This window comes from Mobula hypostoma, chromosome 25, assembly GCF_963921235.1.
Source record: "Mobula hypostoma chromosome 25, sMobHyp1.1, whole genome shotgun sequence".
Lineage (NCBI taxonomy): Eukaryota > Metazoa > Chordata > Chondrichthyes > Myliobatiformes > Myliobatidae > Mobula > Mobula hypostoma.
In genome coordinates this window covers 25589485-25605165 of record NC_086121.1, presented here as the reverse complement: position 1 = coordinate 25605165, position 15681 = coordinate 25589485, and the positions used below count along the sequence as shown (strand labels likewise).

Below are 15681 nucleotides of genomic sequence, written 5' to 3'. Positions count from 1 at the left end.
TTAAAACGAGATATTCATTCCTCATGAAAAAAATCAAAAGGATTTTAGAGGTATGGTCATCCATAGTAGCAACTCTAACATAAATCCAAGTTCCTAAGCAATAGGTGCTTAGGTTCAATATATTGTACAGGAAATTGAGATTCAAGATAAAAGTGAGAAAGACCATTGCATGGAATTGGAATAGCATGCAATTGATGTTTAAAGCAGGATTAGCCCATTTCTGACCTATGTTAATATGATAGTGAAATAGCATCAGAAGCTATGATGGGAGGCTTAACTTTTACTAGTGTCCATTAATGTGATCAGATTCACCTGTATGGCAGCAATGTATTATTGACAGCCACTGCCTCTTTTCAATTTTTATAAGACTATAAGACTCTTTGAATGCTCATACCACCACCCCAGTTATCAAATAATTTTTCTATTATGGATGTTATTTTTGTACACCAACAGGACTGAGATAACAAATATAGCAATTGTACTATAAGATGTACTGTTTGTATGTTATCCGGTTCACGGAACTTCTGTTCTATTATTTTCTTAGGTGCTGCTCCACGAGAATTTTCGATGATATCCTACTCCTTTAAAGTGTTTTCTGGTGTTATTCCATTGGTGGTGGTTGCTGTGATAGCGTATATTAGATGAATGATTTAGTTGCTTACAAAACACTTTGGGACATCTTAAGGCAGGAAGATCGCAAATAAATCCAAATTTTGTATTTTTTTCCTTGTCAGAATCTATAATGAGAAACAATCGCAACACAAACAGAAAATGCACAAAGCTAAGGAGATATTTATCCGTGAAGTGATGCTGCGGGATAGTAAAATAAAACATCTGGAAATGGAGATTAAACTGGTGAAAAACCTAATGGAGAAGGTAAATCCAAAGAGTGGCAGCTATTTATGTAAAAACAAAGCAAAAACAAAAGACCTGATCCCCCCCCTCCGAATTGCCCCCATGGAGGCTGAGTGGTAGAGTTGGGGTAATTAATGGGAATGCTTTTTTGCTGAAATAAGTGGGGGAGGGAAGAGTCGTTGCCTAGGAAGGGGCAGTAGGGCTTTGGGGTTCTCATGTTTTTACTGTCACATTTTTTGGAGCGCTCTTCTGTTTTCGTGGATGTCTGTGAACAAGAGTTTCAGGCTGTATATTGTATACATTCTCTGATATTAAATCGAACTATTGAATGTTGGGAGAATAGGTTACAGGGAAAATTAATGTAGAAGGTGATTGTTGTTTGACTGGCTCAATATCTAAAATGGTCTTATATTTCATAAAGAAAAATGGAATATACAGTATGTGGAACGTTGAGTCTGATAGGGTGAAACATGAGGACAAGGTGAATATATCTTTTTCTTTGACTATTGGAGAGAGGATTAGAGCTGAATTGCAGAAATTAGGGGAGATGTGGTTGAGATGAAGATGACACGAAGGTTGGTGGTGTTTTGGACAGTGTAGTAGATTGTCGTAGGTTGCAATGAGAAATTGATAGGTTTTAGAGCAGGGCTGAGAAGTGGCAGATGGATTTCAGTCTGGAAAAGTGTGAAATGATGCACTTTGGAAGGTTCAACTTGGAGACAGAGTACAGAGTTTAATGGCAGGATTCGTAAGAGTGTAGCAGAACAGAGGGAACTTGGGGTCCATGTCTATCAATCCCAAAATTGCTGTGCAAGTTGAAAGGGTCATTACGAAATTGTACGCTCGCCTCATCATAGAGAGGATTTGGAAGTCAAAGAGAGCATGCAGAGGAGATTTGCCAGGATGCTGTCAGGATTAGAGAAGGATGTCTTGTGAGGAGAGGTTGAGTGAGATAGGCTTTTCTCTTTGGAGCCAATGAGAATGAGAGGTGACTTGATGGGAGGTGTATAGATAGAGTGGACAGCTCGTGCTTTTTTATCCCAGGGTGGAAATGGTTAATATGAGAAGTCATAATCTTAAGGTGATTGGAGGAAAATATAAGCAATGTCAAAGGGAATGAGTGGTGGGTGCATGGATTGCACTACCAAGCATAGTAGTGAATGCAAATACATTAGGGATGTTAAATAGGTACATGGAAGAAAGAAAACCGAAGGGCTGTGTAGGAGGGAGATGTTACATTAATCTTAGAGTAGATCTAAGGTCAGCACAACACTGTGGCCTGAAGGCCCTATCTTGTGCTGTACTGCTCTGTGTTCTTTGCCTGTCAACTATGGTCCGGAGAAAACCAAGGTTCAGATTAAAGGAAGGCATCTTAAAGGCACCACAGTGGAAAATCTCTCCACTGGGGCAGTTATGCATAATCTGGCAGAATGGAAAGGAGTTCTTTCACAATGAGAACAACACCCATCTGTTTCATACCAATCTTGTCTGTAATGTTAATCAATTTTGACAAGAGATGCTTACTTTATTAAAAAAAAAGCAACAGTGATATTGTTATTGCATTTGAGTGATGCATCATTTTGTGTGTTTATGTGTGTTAGTACGTATGTTTGTGAAGGGGGAAATGTGGAGATGTCTGAGCATGTTACTTTATGGGAGAACAATTGAAGAACAGGTGAAATTGTTGGAGTTCACACATATGTTAGATCATGATGCTCTTTCCTGCACTGGTAATGCATATAGAAATATCACACCTAGTGGAATTCTTATACCCTGTCCATCACCTCCTGCCAATTGATTCTAGACCTTGCCTCTGAAGGCCTTCCACCCCTTTCTACCACTCACCCCACACATTGCTCCTCCTTCTGGGAGTGAACTCAATTTTTCAAGGTCCAGTCAATGAACTTGGGTGCATGCTCCCTAAACTTTCAGCTATTCTCTCCCTAACAATATGTGTTCATGCTCATAATATCTTTTCTCACCACCCTGCAGGAACACGCCTGGAATGCGAGGGTTACTTATGAAAATGATCTACTCCTTGTTGAAAGGAAAGAGCTTCTACAGCAGTTAACAGAGCAAGAGAATGCTGTAGGGAACAATTCCTGCAAAGTAAAGCACAGGTACACACACTGCATGCATGGTTATTCAAGTTTTAAAGGTTTGCTTTTTAATTAAGCAAGAGGGAAATTATTCAGAACAGGAGACCAGAAACCTGAGCAGACTGTGGAGGATGCTAGGTCAGTACCTGACTGTATGGCCAGATTTTTAGAATTATTTTAAAATCCCACTAGAATGAAAAAGCACATTTCTTTCATAAGCCCCTTTCCTATAATAGTAATTGCCAGCTCATTTGACATAGAATCAAAAGCATGTTGCTATCATACAAAGCAGAAATGACTCTTTCGCAGCTACGAAGCATGTCAGACACTGGGTTTGTTTTTATATGATCGATGGATGGTAGTTATCTGCCTTACACTACAGCAAGGTGCTTCAGTCAGCTTAACATACCAAATGAACCTTGGCTTGTAAATTTTATTTCTATTTTCCAGGATATGTTTACAATGTATATAATTCCTTTTAATCTACAAGTCACTTGGTCTTTAATTGGGGTTTGTTCTATTTCTTTGATAACTTTCTCACGCCCTTATTTTATCATGATATGTATATGTTGGTGTGATACCTGAAGAAAAGAAGTGCAAAAGGACCCAATTACGGACATCAGAATCGGAATCACTTTATTGCCAGTAATGTGAAACATACCAGAATTGACTGTGGTTCGGTGCCCAGCACAAAACACAGACAACACAACAACAACCAGCAGTTTACAAGACAATAATGCAAACAGCCAGAAGCAATCAACAACTGGCAGAGTGGTCCAATCGGTCTAACAATCAGATAGCTACAAGTAGAGAAGCAGTCTTCCAATGCAAGAGATTCTGCAGATATTGGAAATCCAAAGCAACACCCACAAAATGCTGGAGAATCTTAGCAAATCAGGCAGCATCTATGGAGGGGAAATAGCAACTGATGTTTCAAGACAAAATCCTGATGTAGATCCTGATTAAAGTACACCTAACTGTACTCTCAAACATTTTAGTATGTTTTCCATGTCAATAATTTTTTCTAAAGTTGAGCTATTTTTTGTTGATGAAACCTTTGCCTTTTCAAGTGTGGTGATCACACCAATAATTTTGTATACATGATTTCTTAAATACTTTCTGGATATTAAAGAACAATACATACACCAGTTTTCCTTTATCAGCACACATTACCTCTTCAAAGAACTCTAATAAATTGGTCAAACCCAATTTCCCTTTCAGAAGTTCATGTTTACTTAGTTTTGTCTCATGACATAAAATTTTTCTTAGTGTCTTAAGAACATAGAACAGTACAGCACAGTACAGGCCCTACGGCCCACAATGTTGTGCCGAGCTTTTAATCTACTTCGTGATCGATCTAATGCTTCCCTGCTGCACAGCTATTTTTTTTCATCAATGTGCCTATCTTAAGAGTGTCTTTAAAGTCCATAATGTATCTTCCTCTACCACCACCCCTGGCAGCATGTTCCATGCACCTCCCACTCTAAGTGCAAAAAAAACACCTACTTCTGACATCCCTCCTATACTTTCCTTGATTCACCTTAAAATTGTGCTGTCTTGTATTAGTCATTGCTAACCTCTTATCATCTTATATGCCTTTATCAAGTCACCTCTCGTCCTTTTTCACTCCAAAGAAAAAAGCCTAGCTTGCTCAAACTTTCCTCATTAGACATGCTCTCTAATCCTGGCAGCATCCTAGTAAACTTCCTCTGCACCCTCTCAAAAGCTTCCAAGTACTTCCTATAACAAGGCAACCAGAACTGACCACGATACTCCAAACAAAAGAAAGTCTGCAGATGCCGGAAATCTGAGCAACACACACAACATGCTGGAGGAACTCCACAGGCCAGGCAGCATCTATGGAAAAGAGTACAGTCGATGTTTCGGGCCAAAACCCTTCAGCAAGACTCAAATGTATAAATGCAAATATGGTACTCCAAGTGTAGTCTAACCAGAGTTTTATGGAGTTGCAATATTACCTCGCTGCTCTTGAAGTCAATCCCCAACCAATGATGGCTAACACAGCTTTTTAACCACCTACCAACTTGCACAGCAACTTTGAGAGATCCCTCTGTTCCTCCACACTGCCAAGAATCTTGCTATTAACCCTGTACTCTGTCTTCAAGTTTGTTCTTCCAAATTGTATCACTTCACACTATTCATATTGAACTCCATCTACCACTTCTCAGCCCAAAGATAACCTTCTTATGCTATCTTTAATAATAGCTTCCACAAATTTCCCAGTAATAGAAAACTATCTGCCACTATTTTCCCTCTGGCAGATGACGGTTTTAAAGGAAGTCATGCTATTGAATCAAATGTACAGACCTTAAACATGAGTTACATTGCAGAAGAGCTGCAGTTTGCTCTTGTTCTTAACTTAAATGTGCATTTATACATTTTTTTATTTGGTAAATGAACAGAAAAGGTAATGATTTGATCAGCAAAACTTATCCCAAATTTAGAAGAGATGATCATGAAGGAAAATATTTTTAAATGTTTGACAGCGAAGTCATATGGCCCCTCATCAAAACATGATGAAATGGAGAGATTTAGAAGTGATTTCCAAAGCCTAGGACCTAGAAACTGAAATCTATAAAGTTTGCCAAAACTAGCTATTGCTCTTATTTAAAATCACAGAAACATATTTGACTTTCTTTGCTTTAGGTTGTTCAGTCGTGCCAAGTTCTAGTAGGATAATTGTCAGTCTTACATGAATTACTTCAGTTTTTGGTTATTTTTAAATTAAATAAAATGTGCTTTTGAGGTCCTCCATTGGTCAGGGTCGACTATGGATGTTGTGTCCTAGCTGCCTACGTTGTCGCTGTCAGTCGAGTTTGAAACCCTTCTCCTGGATGAATTGCCAACCACAGCTGAAGAGCCCCATCTGCATGGAAATTCACTGTGCTACCATCCAGTGTAAATAACATAAGTAGATAATTAAAAAATGCTCTTTTTCACATTATGGTTTTCCTTTTCCCCAATTCCCTCAGATCCGCCAGCCCTGGTGCACCCACGTCGTTGGTGTCATCAACAAGAAGTCCTAACGAGCAGTCCCAAAGGAAATGCAAGAAACCAGCATCTAGGTCAGTATTTGATGTTGCTTAGGAGGTATTTTGGGCCAGTATGGTTCTGTATTGTCCAGTTCTATTACAGCAACTGGATTAACAAGTTAGTATCAAAATGCTATCTGTCAGTGATAGCAAATAGACTTTGAGCTTTGAAGTATTTTGAACTGGAATTTTTGCTCAAACTCATCTGCCAAGAGCCAACCCAATCACACATTTTAAAGTCCATTTTTAAAAATAAAATGTTTTGAATAAATAATATATTTAAAGATATAATCAGGCAAATCTCCTCAGTAACTTACAATTCCATGGCTTTGACCGCCTCACTTTCACCATGGATGTCCAGTCCCTGTACGATTCTATCCTCCATCAAGAAGCCCTTAAAGCTCTCTGCTTCTTTCTCGATAAGAGAACCAACTAGTTCCTCTCCACCACCACCCTCCTTCGTTAGGTGGAACTGGTCCTCACCTTCATCAATTTTTCCTTCAGCGTCTCCCACTTTCTCCAGATTTGGGGTAGCAATGGGCACCTGCATGGGCCCCAGCTATGCCTGCCTTTTCTTTGGCTACATAGAACAGTCCATGTTCCAAGACTGCATTGGTGCTGCTTCATGCACCCATGTTGAACTGAACTTTGTCTCCAACCTTCACCTGGCCTTAAATTCACGGTCCATTTCTGACACCTCCCTCCCCTTTCTCGATTTCTCCGTCTCCATTTATGGAGACAAGCTATTGACCAACATCTTTTATAAGCCTACCGATTCCCACCCTATCTCCTATAAAAATGCTATTTCCTTTTTTCAGTTCCTTCATCTCTGACGCATCTGTTCCCAGATAGAGGCTTTCCTTTCCAGGACATGTCCTCCTTCTTCAGAGAACGGGGTTTCCGTTCCTCCACCATTGATGCTGCATCTCGCACATTTCCTCCATTTCCTCAGCATCCACGTTCACCCCATTTTCCCACCACCTTAACAGTGATAGAGTCCCTTATATCCTTACCTATCACCCCATGAGTCTCCACATCTAACATATCGCTGTCCACAACAGATATGAGGGCACAATATGCTTGTGTAAATTGATCGAGAAAATAGCAAGTCTTTGATATCTGCTGCCCATACTGCTGAGAAGGTGTGTGAATTGTTTGATTCCTGGTCAGCATGAAGTTAGTTGATCATAGCCACAGTATCTGTGGCTACATCTAGCCTCAGTTTTCCTTGGCTGAAAAAACAGCAAACATATTAGCAATTCCTGATTCTGAATGCTGTCCAGTATAGGCTAAAATGTAGGCACATTAGTGAGTAGCCAATAGGAATATTTTGGTAATGCACCTATGATATAATAGTTGGCCAGAACTAGTAAAGCTGGTAAGGTTATGGGAGGCTGTAATTCAATACAAATTTGCTGCTTAAGGAGTGGAGATAGGAAAGATAATTGGTCGAATAACAGATTGATGTAAGTATGAGTGTGTTGGTATGAAAACTGTTTAACATTTGACTGAAGCATTTTTTTATTCAGATTTGGGATTGAAAACATGTTAGTGACTTGTAAATAAAATTGTTTGCTGCACTTTAATTATCTAAGGTGCCGTATTGAAGTGTAGTCCATAATCAGGTGGTACAATGGGACTGAAATTCTTAGCAGCAGGAATGAAAAGCCCATTGCCAGACTGTGCTGCCATCTTTATGTTGGGAGTAACACTGGTGATATCATGATAGCAATTCTTGCCTTTGTTTTGTATTATGAAGAGAAATACAATGAAAATCTTAATATATAAAAGAGACAGAGTTCCAAGATAATGGTTGAAATTTTGAGACAACTGGCAAGGGCATGCTGTTGCTATTCGTGTCTTGGGTTGGACAGTGTTGGAAAAAGAAATATTAATGGTTCAAGCAGACTGGTCCTTCCACAATCAGGCTGTAGCAGCCCATTTTTTGCCCTAAGGAACAGCCTCAGTGAAAGTAACAAGTTCAAGTCTAAAATTGAAGGTAGATTAGTTGTTACATACAAAGTAGAATGATTTCTTTGCATTTGAAACATCCATTTTTTTTGCCTCTCTTTTCATCCATTAAGATAGATGGCAGAGAATCTGTGTTTTCCCTATTCTGTTGTTCAATTTAAAGCTTGGAGAGGATGTTGGCTAGTGAAGCAAGCAGGTATAGATGCATAATAAATGATTCACCTGTGACATATGTTGCTGCACATCAGAATCAGCATCAGGTTTCATATTACCAGCACATGTCATGAAATTTGTTAACTTTGCGGTAACAGTGCAATGCAATACATAGTAATAGAGAAAAGAAACTGTGAATTAAAGTAAGTATATATATTAAATAGTTAAATTAAATAAGTAGTGCAAAAATTGAAAAAAAAATTGCAGTGAGGTAGTGTTCATGGGTTCAATGTCCATTCAGAAATCGGATGGCGGAGGGGAAGAAGTTGTTCCTGCATCATTGTGTGTGTGTGCCTTTAGGTTTCTGTACCTTCCTCCTGATGGTAGCAATAAGAGGGCATGTCATGGGGGTGATGGGGTTCTTTAATGATGGACACCATCTTTTTGAGGCATTGCTCCTTGAAGATGCCCATGAAGGAGCTGACTAAGTATACAACTCTCCCTAGCTAATTTCGATATTTGAAGATCCCACATCTAATCTCGGTCTACGTTGTTTGATGCCAGTCAGCTTCTCACAGTTGAGGCCAAGACATTGGTCTCAGCACCTGTTGTTTTTGGAAGAAAGGCATTAGCTAGCCTGATCATCACTTGGTAATGCCTGCTATGTATGTGGATATTGGGTGAGAATTAAATTGTGCCAAAATGTGTTAATTATTTTTAGACATTCACCATCTAGACTTGCATGTGAAGAATAGTCAATAATAACTGCGTTCTTGAGGGGGTACTCCAGCAATATGTGACATCTTTTAACAAAAGGTGACGTTGAGGGTGAAAACTGTGGGCATAAGGAAGAAGAGAAATAAACATAATTCAGGCTACTTGCCTGACACCTGTGCAGCAGATATTGATCATCTGCCTATCATTCATTTTCTAGGATTAGCTCTTTAGAAGAGGAGAACAAACAACTTCAAGATGAGACAATGAAGTTGAGTGAACGGCTTGGGTCACTGGAGAACTCTCTGAAAGTGATTCAGACGGTACATGATGCAGAGTTTCCTGCACTGTCCAACCATTTCACATTTTTTCTTTCAATTCCAATAAGACCTGTGAATTATAAGCCTTAAACTGCCTTTGTACCTTTCCAATGTCATGGCATCAGTGCAACCTTACTCCTGTTTGCGCAGTTTGCGGAGGGAAAATCTCACAATTCGTCAGGCATACCTAGGTGGTGAATGCTGGATGGTGGCTTCAAACATCAAAGTTGCTGGTGAACGCAGCAGGCCAGGCAGCACCTCTAGGAAGAGGTCCTGACAAAGGGTCTCGGCCTGAAATGTCGACTGTACCTCTTCCTAGAGATGCTGCCTGGCCTGCTGCGTTCACCAGCAACTTTGATGTGTGTTGCTTGAATTTCCAACATCTGCAGAATTCCTGTTGTTTGGTGGCTTCAAAGACAGGTTTCCAACACCAAAACATTCTGCTACCTACCTTCTACACATAGAAGATGACAGATATGCTGTTGTGAATCCAAAGGCCAGTGCTTATTAGCAAATCAAACTATTACGTACAGTATATACATATAGATTTTGCTCTTGAAATCATGCCCCCTCAGAAATCAAACCCAATACTCTGACAGTGCTCAAATAAAAAAAACAATATGTTGCACAATATATCATATAAAACAGAGCAACCTTACAGAAATATTTAAAATTATGAGAGGCATAGTAGATAAGATGGATGGTAACCGTTTTTTCCTCAAGGAGCCCTAAACTAGGGAGTATAAGTTTAGGGTTTATAAGGGACCTGAAGAGCAACTTTTTCATGCAGAGTAGTAAGTATATGGAATGAACTGTGAGAGGAGGTGGTTAAAGCAGCTACAATAGTATAATTTAAAAAGCACTTGAATAGGTGCTTGGAGGTTGGGTCTCGGGGAGTATGGAACCAAACAGGAAATTGGGTTTGGCTGGGTGAATATAGATCCATTGGGCCGAAGGGCCTGAATCCGTGCCATATAGCTCTATGACTCTATTTGTCCATGAAAAGTGCACAGACTATTGGATAATGTCGTTAAGCTTCATGTATCAGCTTCCCTTGTATGGTTCTACGAATTGAAAAGGAGTCATTATTAATATCTCAGAACTGTCAATACCATGCATGCTTATAATGTGCATGTGTCCTGTATTCACAGTTGCCATTAAGTGGTATCTTAGCCGTGCTAAATAGACTCAACAGAAGCCAAGTGAATCATTATTACAATCTATCTCCCTGAACTACAAAAACAATTCCTTGATTTTTTTTTAGATATTTGCTTACAAATTCCATTAGAAACTAATTGTTTTATTATGGCTTTGAATTTTTTCCCCCCTGAAGTGGTATACATTTACAGTTCTTTCTGGTCATATTCCTCTGAAAATTTGATTAGTGACTTCCCGTTGTACATTGTAAATTGCACCAACTATGCATTTTCCATGTCAGGTACACAATTAATGTTGTCATTCCCCATGCAACATGGAGGAAATGAGTCCATATTGTGATTGCACGTGTCACTGGTCAAGCTGAAACAACAAAGTTTTATTAACACTTTATTATCTTCAGCAATGTAATTTAAAGGGGCTTGCCCAGAGCAGGTCTCGGCTTGGTACTGGGAACCGAACTTGGGTAAGGCTCCTTAATTGAGTTTCTTCTAGCCTTCCCACATAGCTCACCCTATTTCATTATCCAGTGGTGAAAAACAACCCACCATCCCCACCAATCCTACAATGAAGACCCTATGATTTGATCATTCCCCCAAGACCTGAACCACGTTGTCCCCCCACACTGCTCATGAACTGTTTGTCCCACTCCCATCAGGGAGGAGGCTACATAGCATCCATGCCAGGATCACCAGACTCGAAAACAGTGACTTTCTCCAAACGGTAAGGCTGATCAACACCTCCACCCACTAACCCACCCCACCACAGCCCCCACCACCACTACTTTATCATTTCCTGACAGAGCCACTTTATGTACAGACACTCCTGTGCTAGCATCACTTTATGGGCATACAATCAATCTATGTATATAAGCTATCTTGTGTATTTATATTTATTGTGTATTTTTTATCTTCTTTATCTTATTGTGTTTTTTTAACTGCATTAGATCTGGAGTAATAATTATTTCATTCTTCTTTACACATATGTACTGGAAATGTCATTAAACAATAATGAATCTTGAAACATATACCTCCCAGCTCCCCATGGGGGCTTCACTCGAATAACTGCTGTTTTTCTTTTACACCTCGCATTTGCACAGAATGTGGAATAAATATGTAAGGGCCATTTCACTTGAGCTGCTCTCAACAGAAGTGGGCTTACAAAGGATGTATGTATGGCCCTGGACTCATTTAAAAATGGTTTTATGTCATGCCTAGGAAATTATAGCATTGTTCTTATGAGTAAAGGGTTGCAGTAGACTGTATATGCCAGTCATGGAATGCTGTTATGTTTAATAGTATAGTGGGAATACCACTTCTTTGCTGTCTTCACTGTCGTCATGAGCTTTATATTTTGTCTGTACTTTCCTAATAGGATCCTGGCAAGTTACACCAACATGACAGTTTATCTGTATCCTTTGCTGACGAGCCTTGCAAGTTTCTGTACAGTGACACCTCTGTAATAAATGACAACTTCCCACCTTCAACACGGTACTATGAATAAATAGATATTATTTTAATTGTTAGTTTCCATCCCTTCCCAATGGCTAATAGACCTATGAGCCATATGTTTAATCCATATGATGTATTAGATAGCATGCAAAGCATCACAAAAAATCCAATCTGTATTTTATTACAGTGATCACTGAGTAATGTTTGTGAAATGGAACATTAACTAATCTCTTTTTAAGCTATGTTGCACTAAGATCAAGTATATTCTCAGTAATTAATTCCCAACTTAATCCATGAACTTTGAATTAATTATACTACTAACAAAAATGAATACAATTATCCTATTTCTCTGTGCACCCTCTTCCAACAAAATAATTGGAAAACCAAAGATGTCAAGTGGAAAATTAACTCTTTCCACAAACGAACTATGCCCACCATCCAACAGTTTGGTTACTGATGGTCACATTGACCTACAAATTCCCAAGTTTACTCTTTAATCTTTGCTAAATGAAAAGGCGGTTGACTTTGCCTCATTTCCTTTGAGCTAGAAATAGAGGTGCATGCATTGTTCCCATTGATTCAACTAATTATGTATGAAGTAATTATTTATTTTCCTCCAAATTCTTGCTGTGACTTCGTCCCACAGTTTCCTTTCCTGTGACTTGATTTTAAAATCTATTATTCGCTTCTCTCAGCCTGGCTAATATTTAACCCTCAAACAGCATCAGTGAAAACAGTTTATCTATCATTATTCCAGAAGCTTAACATGCACAAAATTCATGTGCATGTGGTTACACTTAAAAACCAATGGTTGTGAAATCCTTTGGGAGGTCTTGAGATCATAAGTGGTGCTATGTAAACGCATCTGCTCTCTTTTTATGTGGATGTCTTATCCTTTCATAATCACATGGCTTCTTGCAGCCCAAGAAACACTTCAAGAGCATCCTGCTCTTCTAACTCTGGTTTTGTGCTCTAGAGTTCCCAACATAACTCACTTACTCTTCCCTTCTCTCGTAAGATCCTCTATTAAGTCCTATAAGCTTTAACTAGCGTTTACTCACCCTTCTAACATGCTTCCATTTTAAACACATCTATAAAGTATATTAGAACTTTTTGTAACATTAAAGGTAGTATTTCAGTGCAAATAGTTACACTTGTTGTAATCACAATATTCTTTTTTTTTTCAGTGAAGCAACATCACCTAGTGGTATTAACAGTCTTGGTCATTCAGATCCTATGCAATATGGCAGAACAATGGAGAAGTCTGATGCTGCAACATCTTCATATACTCCACCTCCACCGAGCCATTTGGGCGTGGACTACCTTAACGTGTCAAGCCGTTCACAGTTCAGGGACCAGGATGATAGCCAAGTCTAGGCAACGATGATGTGTGGTCTGGCCATGACTGAGACAGAAGTAAATGTCAGCACAGTTTAAGTGGATCCCGATTGTGCCACACAAAGAAAATTCAAAAGCTGGATGATCCACAAGGTGTTTCTATCTGGAGCTAAAATAATGCTGGTAATGGAGCCAGAGGCATATTGATTCAGCATGTAACAAACTGTTGTCTTTGCCATGTTGCCTAACAGGAATGTTAACACATCTTTCTCTGGATGAGTAGTGATAGACTGGTTGAAATACCTATTTTGGCGCCGGTCCAGCTTTGCACTTACAAGCACAAAAACACTGGCCTTATACCAGTATTTCAAATGTCAAGGGTATGGGTTGGGCAAGTAAAACACTGTGGTTCTGTGATACAAATGTCCCCAATTCTCTCCCAGTGTAAAAATTAACTTCTGTGCTGCTATCCACTTTGAATAACGCAAAGAAAGAGTTGACTTGTATGAACAATTGGTTATGCCAGGGTGTAATTTTGCTCAGCTTGCAGTGGTAATCTTATTTCAGTAAATTTCCACAGTTTAGAAAACAATAAGGCATTAGAATTAGAAAATATATCAGTAATTAGATGATAAAGCTTCACGTTGAGACTACTTGCTCGACCTAATGCCTCTTGCTCTGCCTTTGTCCCAAATTGCTTGCTCCTGAGATTTTGAATTGAATACAGTGTATTTCTGCCTTGATTACTTGGTGGATAAAGGATAAGAGATGGTCATGTTGAAGGAAAGGATTGAAGAAGAAATGAAAATAATTGCACTGGAAACATATCTATGGACCTTTAAAGTGTGTCAGGTAATTTCCAACTGAAACTCTAACACTAGAATTTTGAAAATTACATGCAGAAATGAAGGAGGGAAACACTGATTCCTGGCTAATATTCTTCTCTAAAATAATGTTGCATTTTCCACATTAATGGAAACTATCAATTACAGCTACTGAAGTGATTTAAGGAGATGGTGTAATAGCCTACCAGTAACACAGGTAGTGAAATGCATATTAATGGCTATCCTTTAAAGTAGTTTTTTTATTGCAGTTGTGCCTTTGAGTGGGAGAAGACAAATAGTAGTAATAGAGTTTTGATAATTCCTTGAAGGACAGTCTCAGGGAGGAGTCACTCAAGACTGTTTCTCGCGTCTTTTTCGCAGGGACAAGATTGACGTTAGCAGAGACCACAAAGTAGGTCTCCACTCAGGGACTGCTATCTGGAATGTAGGAACTTCAGATTGAAAAGGAGAAAAACATAATTTAAAATAAATGGACCAAACAATATGAGATTGGAACTCTGTTAATTTGGTAGTTGGGCATTAAAGCACATCTCCAGCTAACTGCTGTTAATCTAAATTTGATTCACTTTTTCTCATCTTGTCCAAGCAATAATGACAAGTATATCTATTACTGATAATAGAGATCAGTTTCAACACATTGGGTCGAGGGGATCTGCCAATTTGATGTCCATATTTCTTTGTTATATTGTTTTATGCCAAGATGGATCTAATCTGCATCATCATCTGCCACAAGGATGCTGTCCTTGCTGCAGAGTTTAGAACAGTGATCTTTATTATTGTGTTCTTCAAATTCACTATACAGGCTCTCTTATTTAGCTGATTGTTGTCTGTACTGCTGACATGGTCAAGCCAAATCACTTGCTTCTAGTACTAACATATCTGGCATGTACGTTGGTCATAGTGCTTTGGAGCTGGTCATTTTGTTGGACATTTTTATTTCCCATTATGCTGTGGGAAGAGGAAGTCAGGAGGGCTAAAGGAGGACATGTCGTAGCTTTGGTAGATAAGAAAAGGAGAATCCTAAGACTTTCAATAAATGTTTCAAGAGGAAAAGTGTATGGAGAGAATAGGGCTCCTTTACAATCAATGTGTGATCATCTGTGTGTGGAGCCACAGGATATTTAGTTATTTATTTATTGAGATACATGCAGAATAGGCCCTTCTGGCCCTTCGAGCTGCACAGCCCAGCAATCCCCTGATTTAACCCTAACCTAATCACGGGACAATGAACAATGACCAATTAACCAACCAACCGGTCTTTGGAGACCGGAGCACCTGGAGGAAACCCACGTGGTCACGGGGAGAACATAGAAACTTCTTACAGACAGCAGTGGGAAGGGGCAAGGTCTTAAATAAATATTTCTCATGGAGAAGGCTATGGAAGCTGAGAATTTGGGAAAGAGGACAGTGATGTCTTGAAACAGGCACACTATGAAAGCTAAAGTACTAGTGGTCTTAAAGCACATAAAGATTAATAAACTACTCAAACCTGACCAGGTGTATCCTAGAACATTGTGGAAAGCTGTGAAGAAATTGCTGGGGTCCTGGCAGAGAAATTTGTATCATTAATAGCCAAGGGTAAGGTACTGGTAGAGTGAGAGATGGCTAATGTTGTGCCTTTGAGAAACAGGATCCATCAGAATTTAGTTGATTAGGGGTTGTCATTATGGCTTTGTGCATGGAAAATTTTGTCTCAGGAATTTGATTGTGCTTTTTGAAGTGGTCAG

The 15681-nt window shown here is 39.2% G+C and overlaps 1 protein-coding gene across 1 annotated transcript in view; it reads left to right on the top strand.

The window, feature by feature from the left end:
• The window catches only part of LOC134337819 (coiled-coil domain-containing protein 30-like), a 119505-nt gene extending 105472 nt beyond the window's left edge, over positions 1-14033 (top strand). Inside the window, exons 22-27 of the mRNA XM_063033087.1 lie at positions 735-876; positions 2848-2975; positions 5948-6040; positions 9066-9168; positions 11695-11810; positions 12959-14033. Of these exons, the coding sequence (XP_062889157.1) occupies positions 735-876; positions 2848-2975; positions 5948-6040; positions 9066-9168; positions 11695-11810; positions 12959-13148 (772 nt within the window). The 3' untranslated portion in view covers positions 13149-14033. The remainder of the gene's footprint in view (positions 1-734; positions 877-2847; positions 2976-5947; positions 6041-9065; positions 9169-11694; positions 11811-12958) is intronic.
• Positions 14034-15681: the final 1648 nt, after the last annotated feature.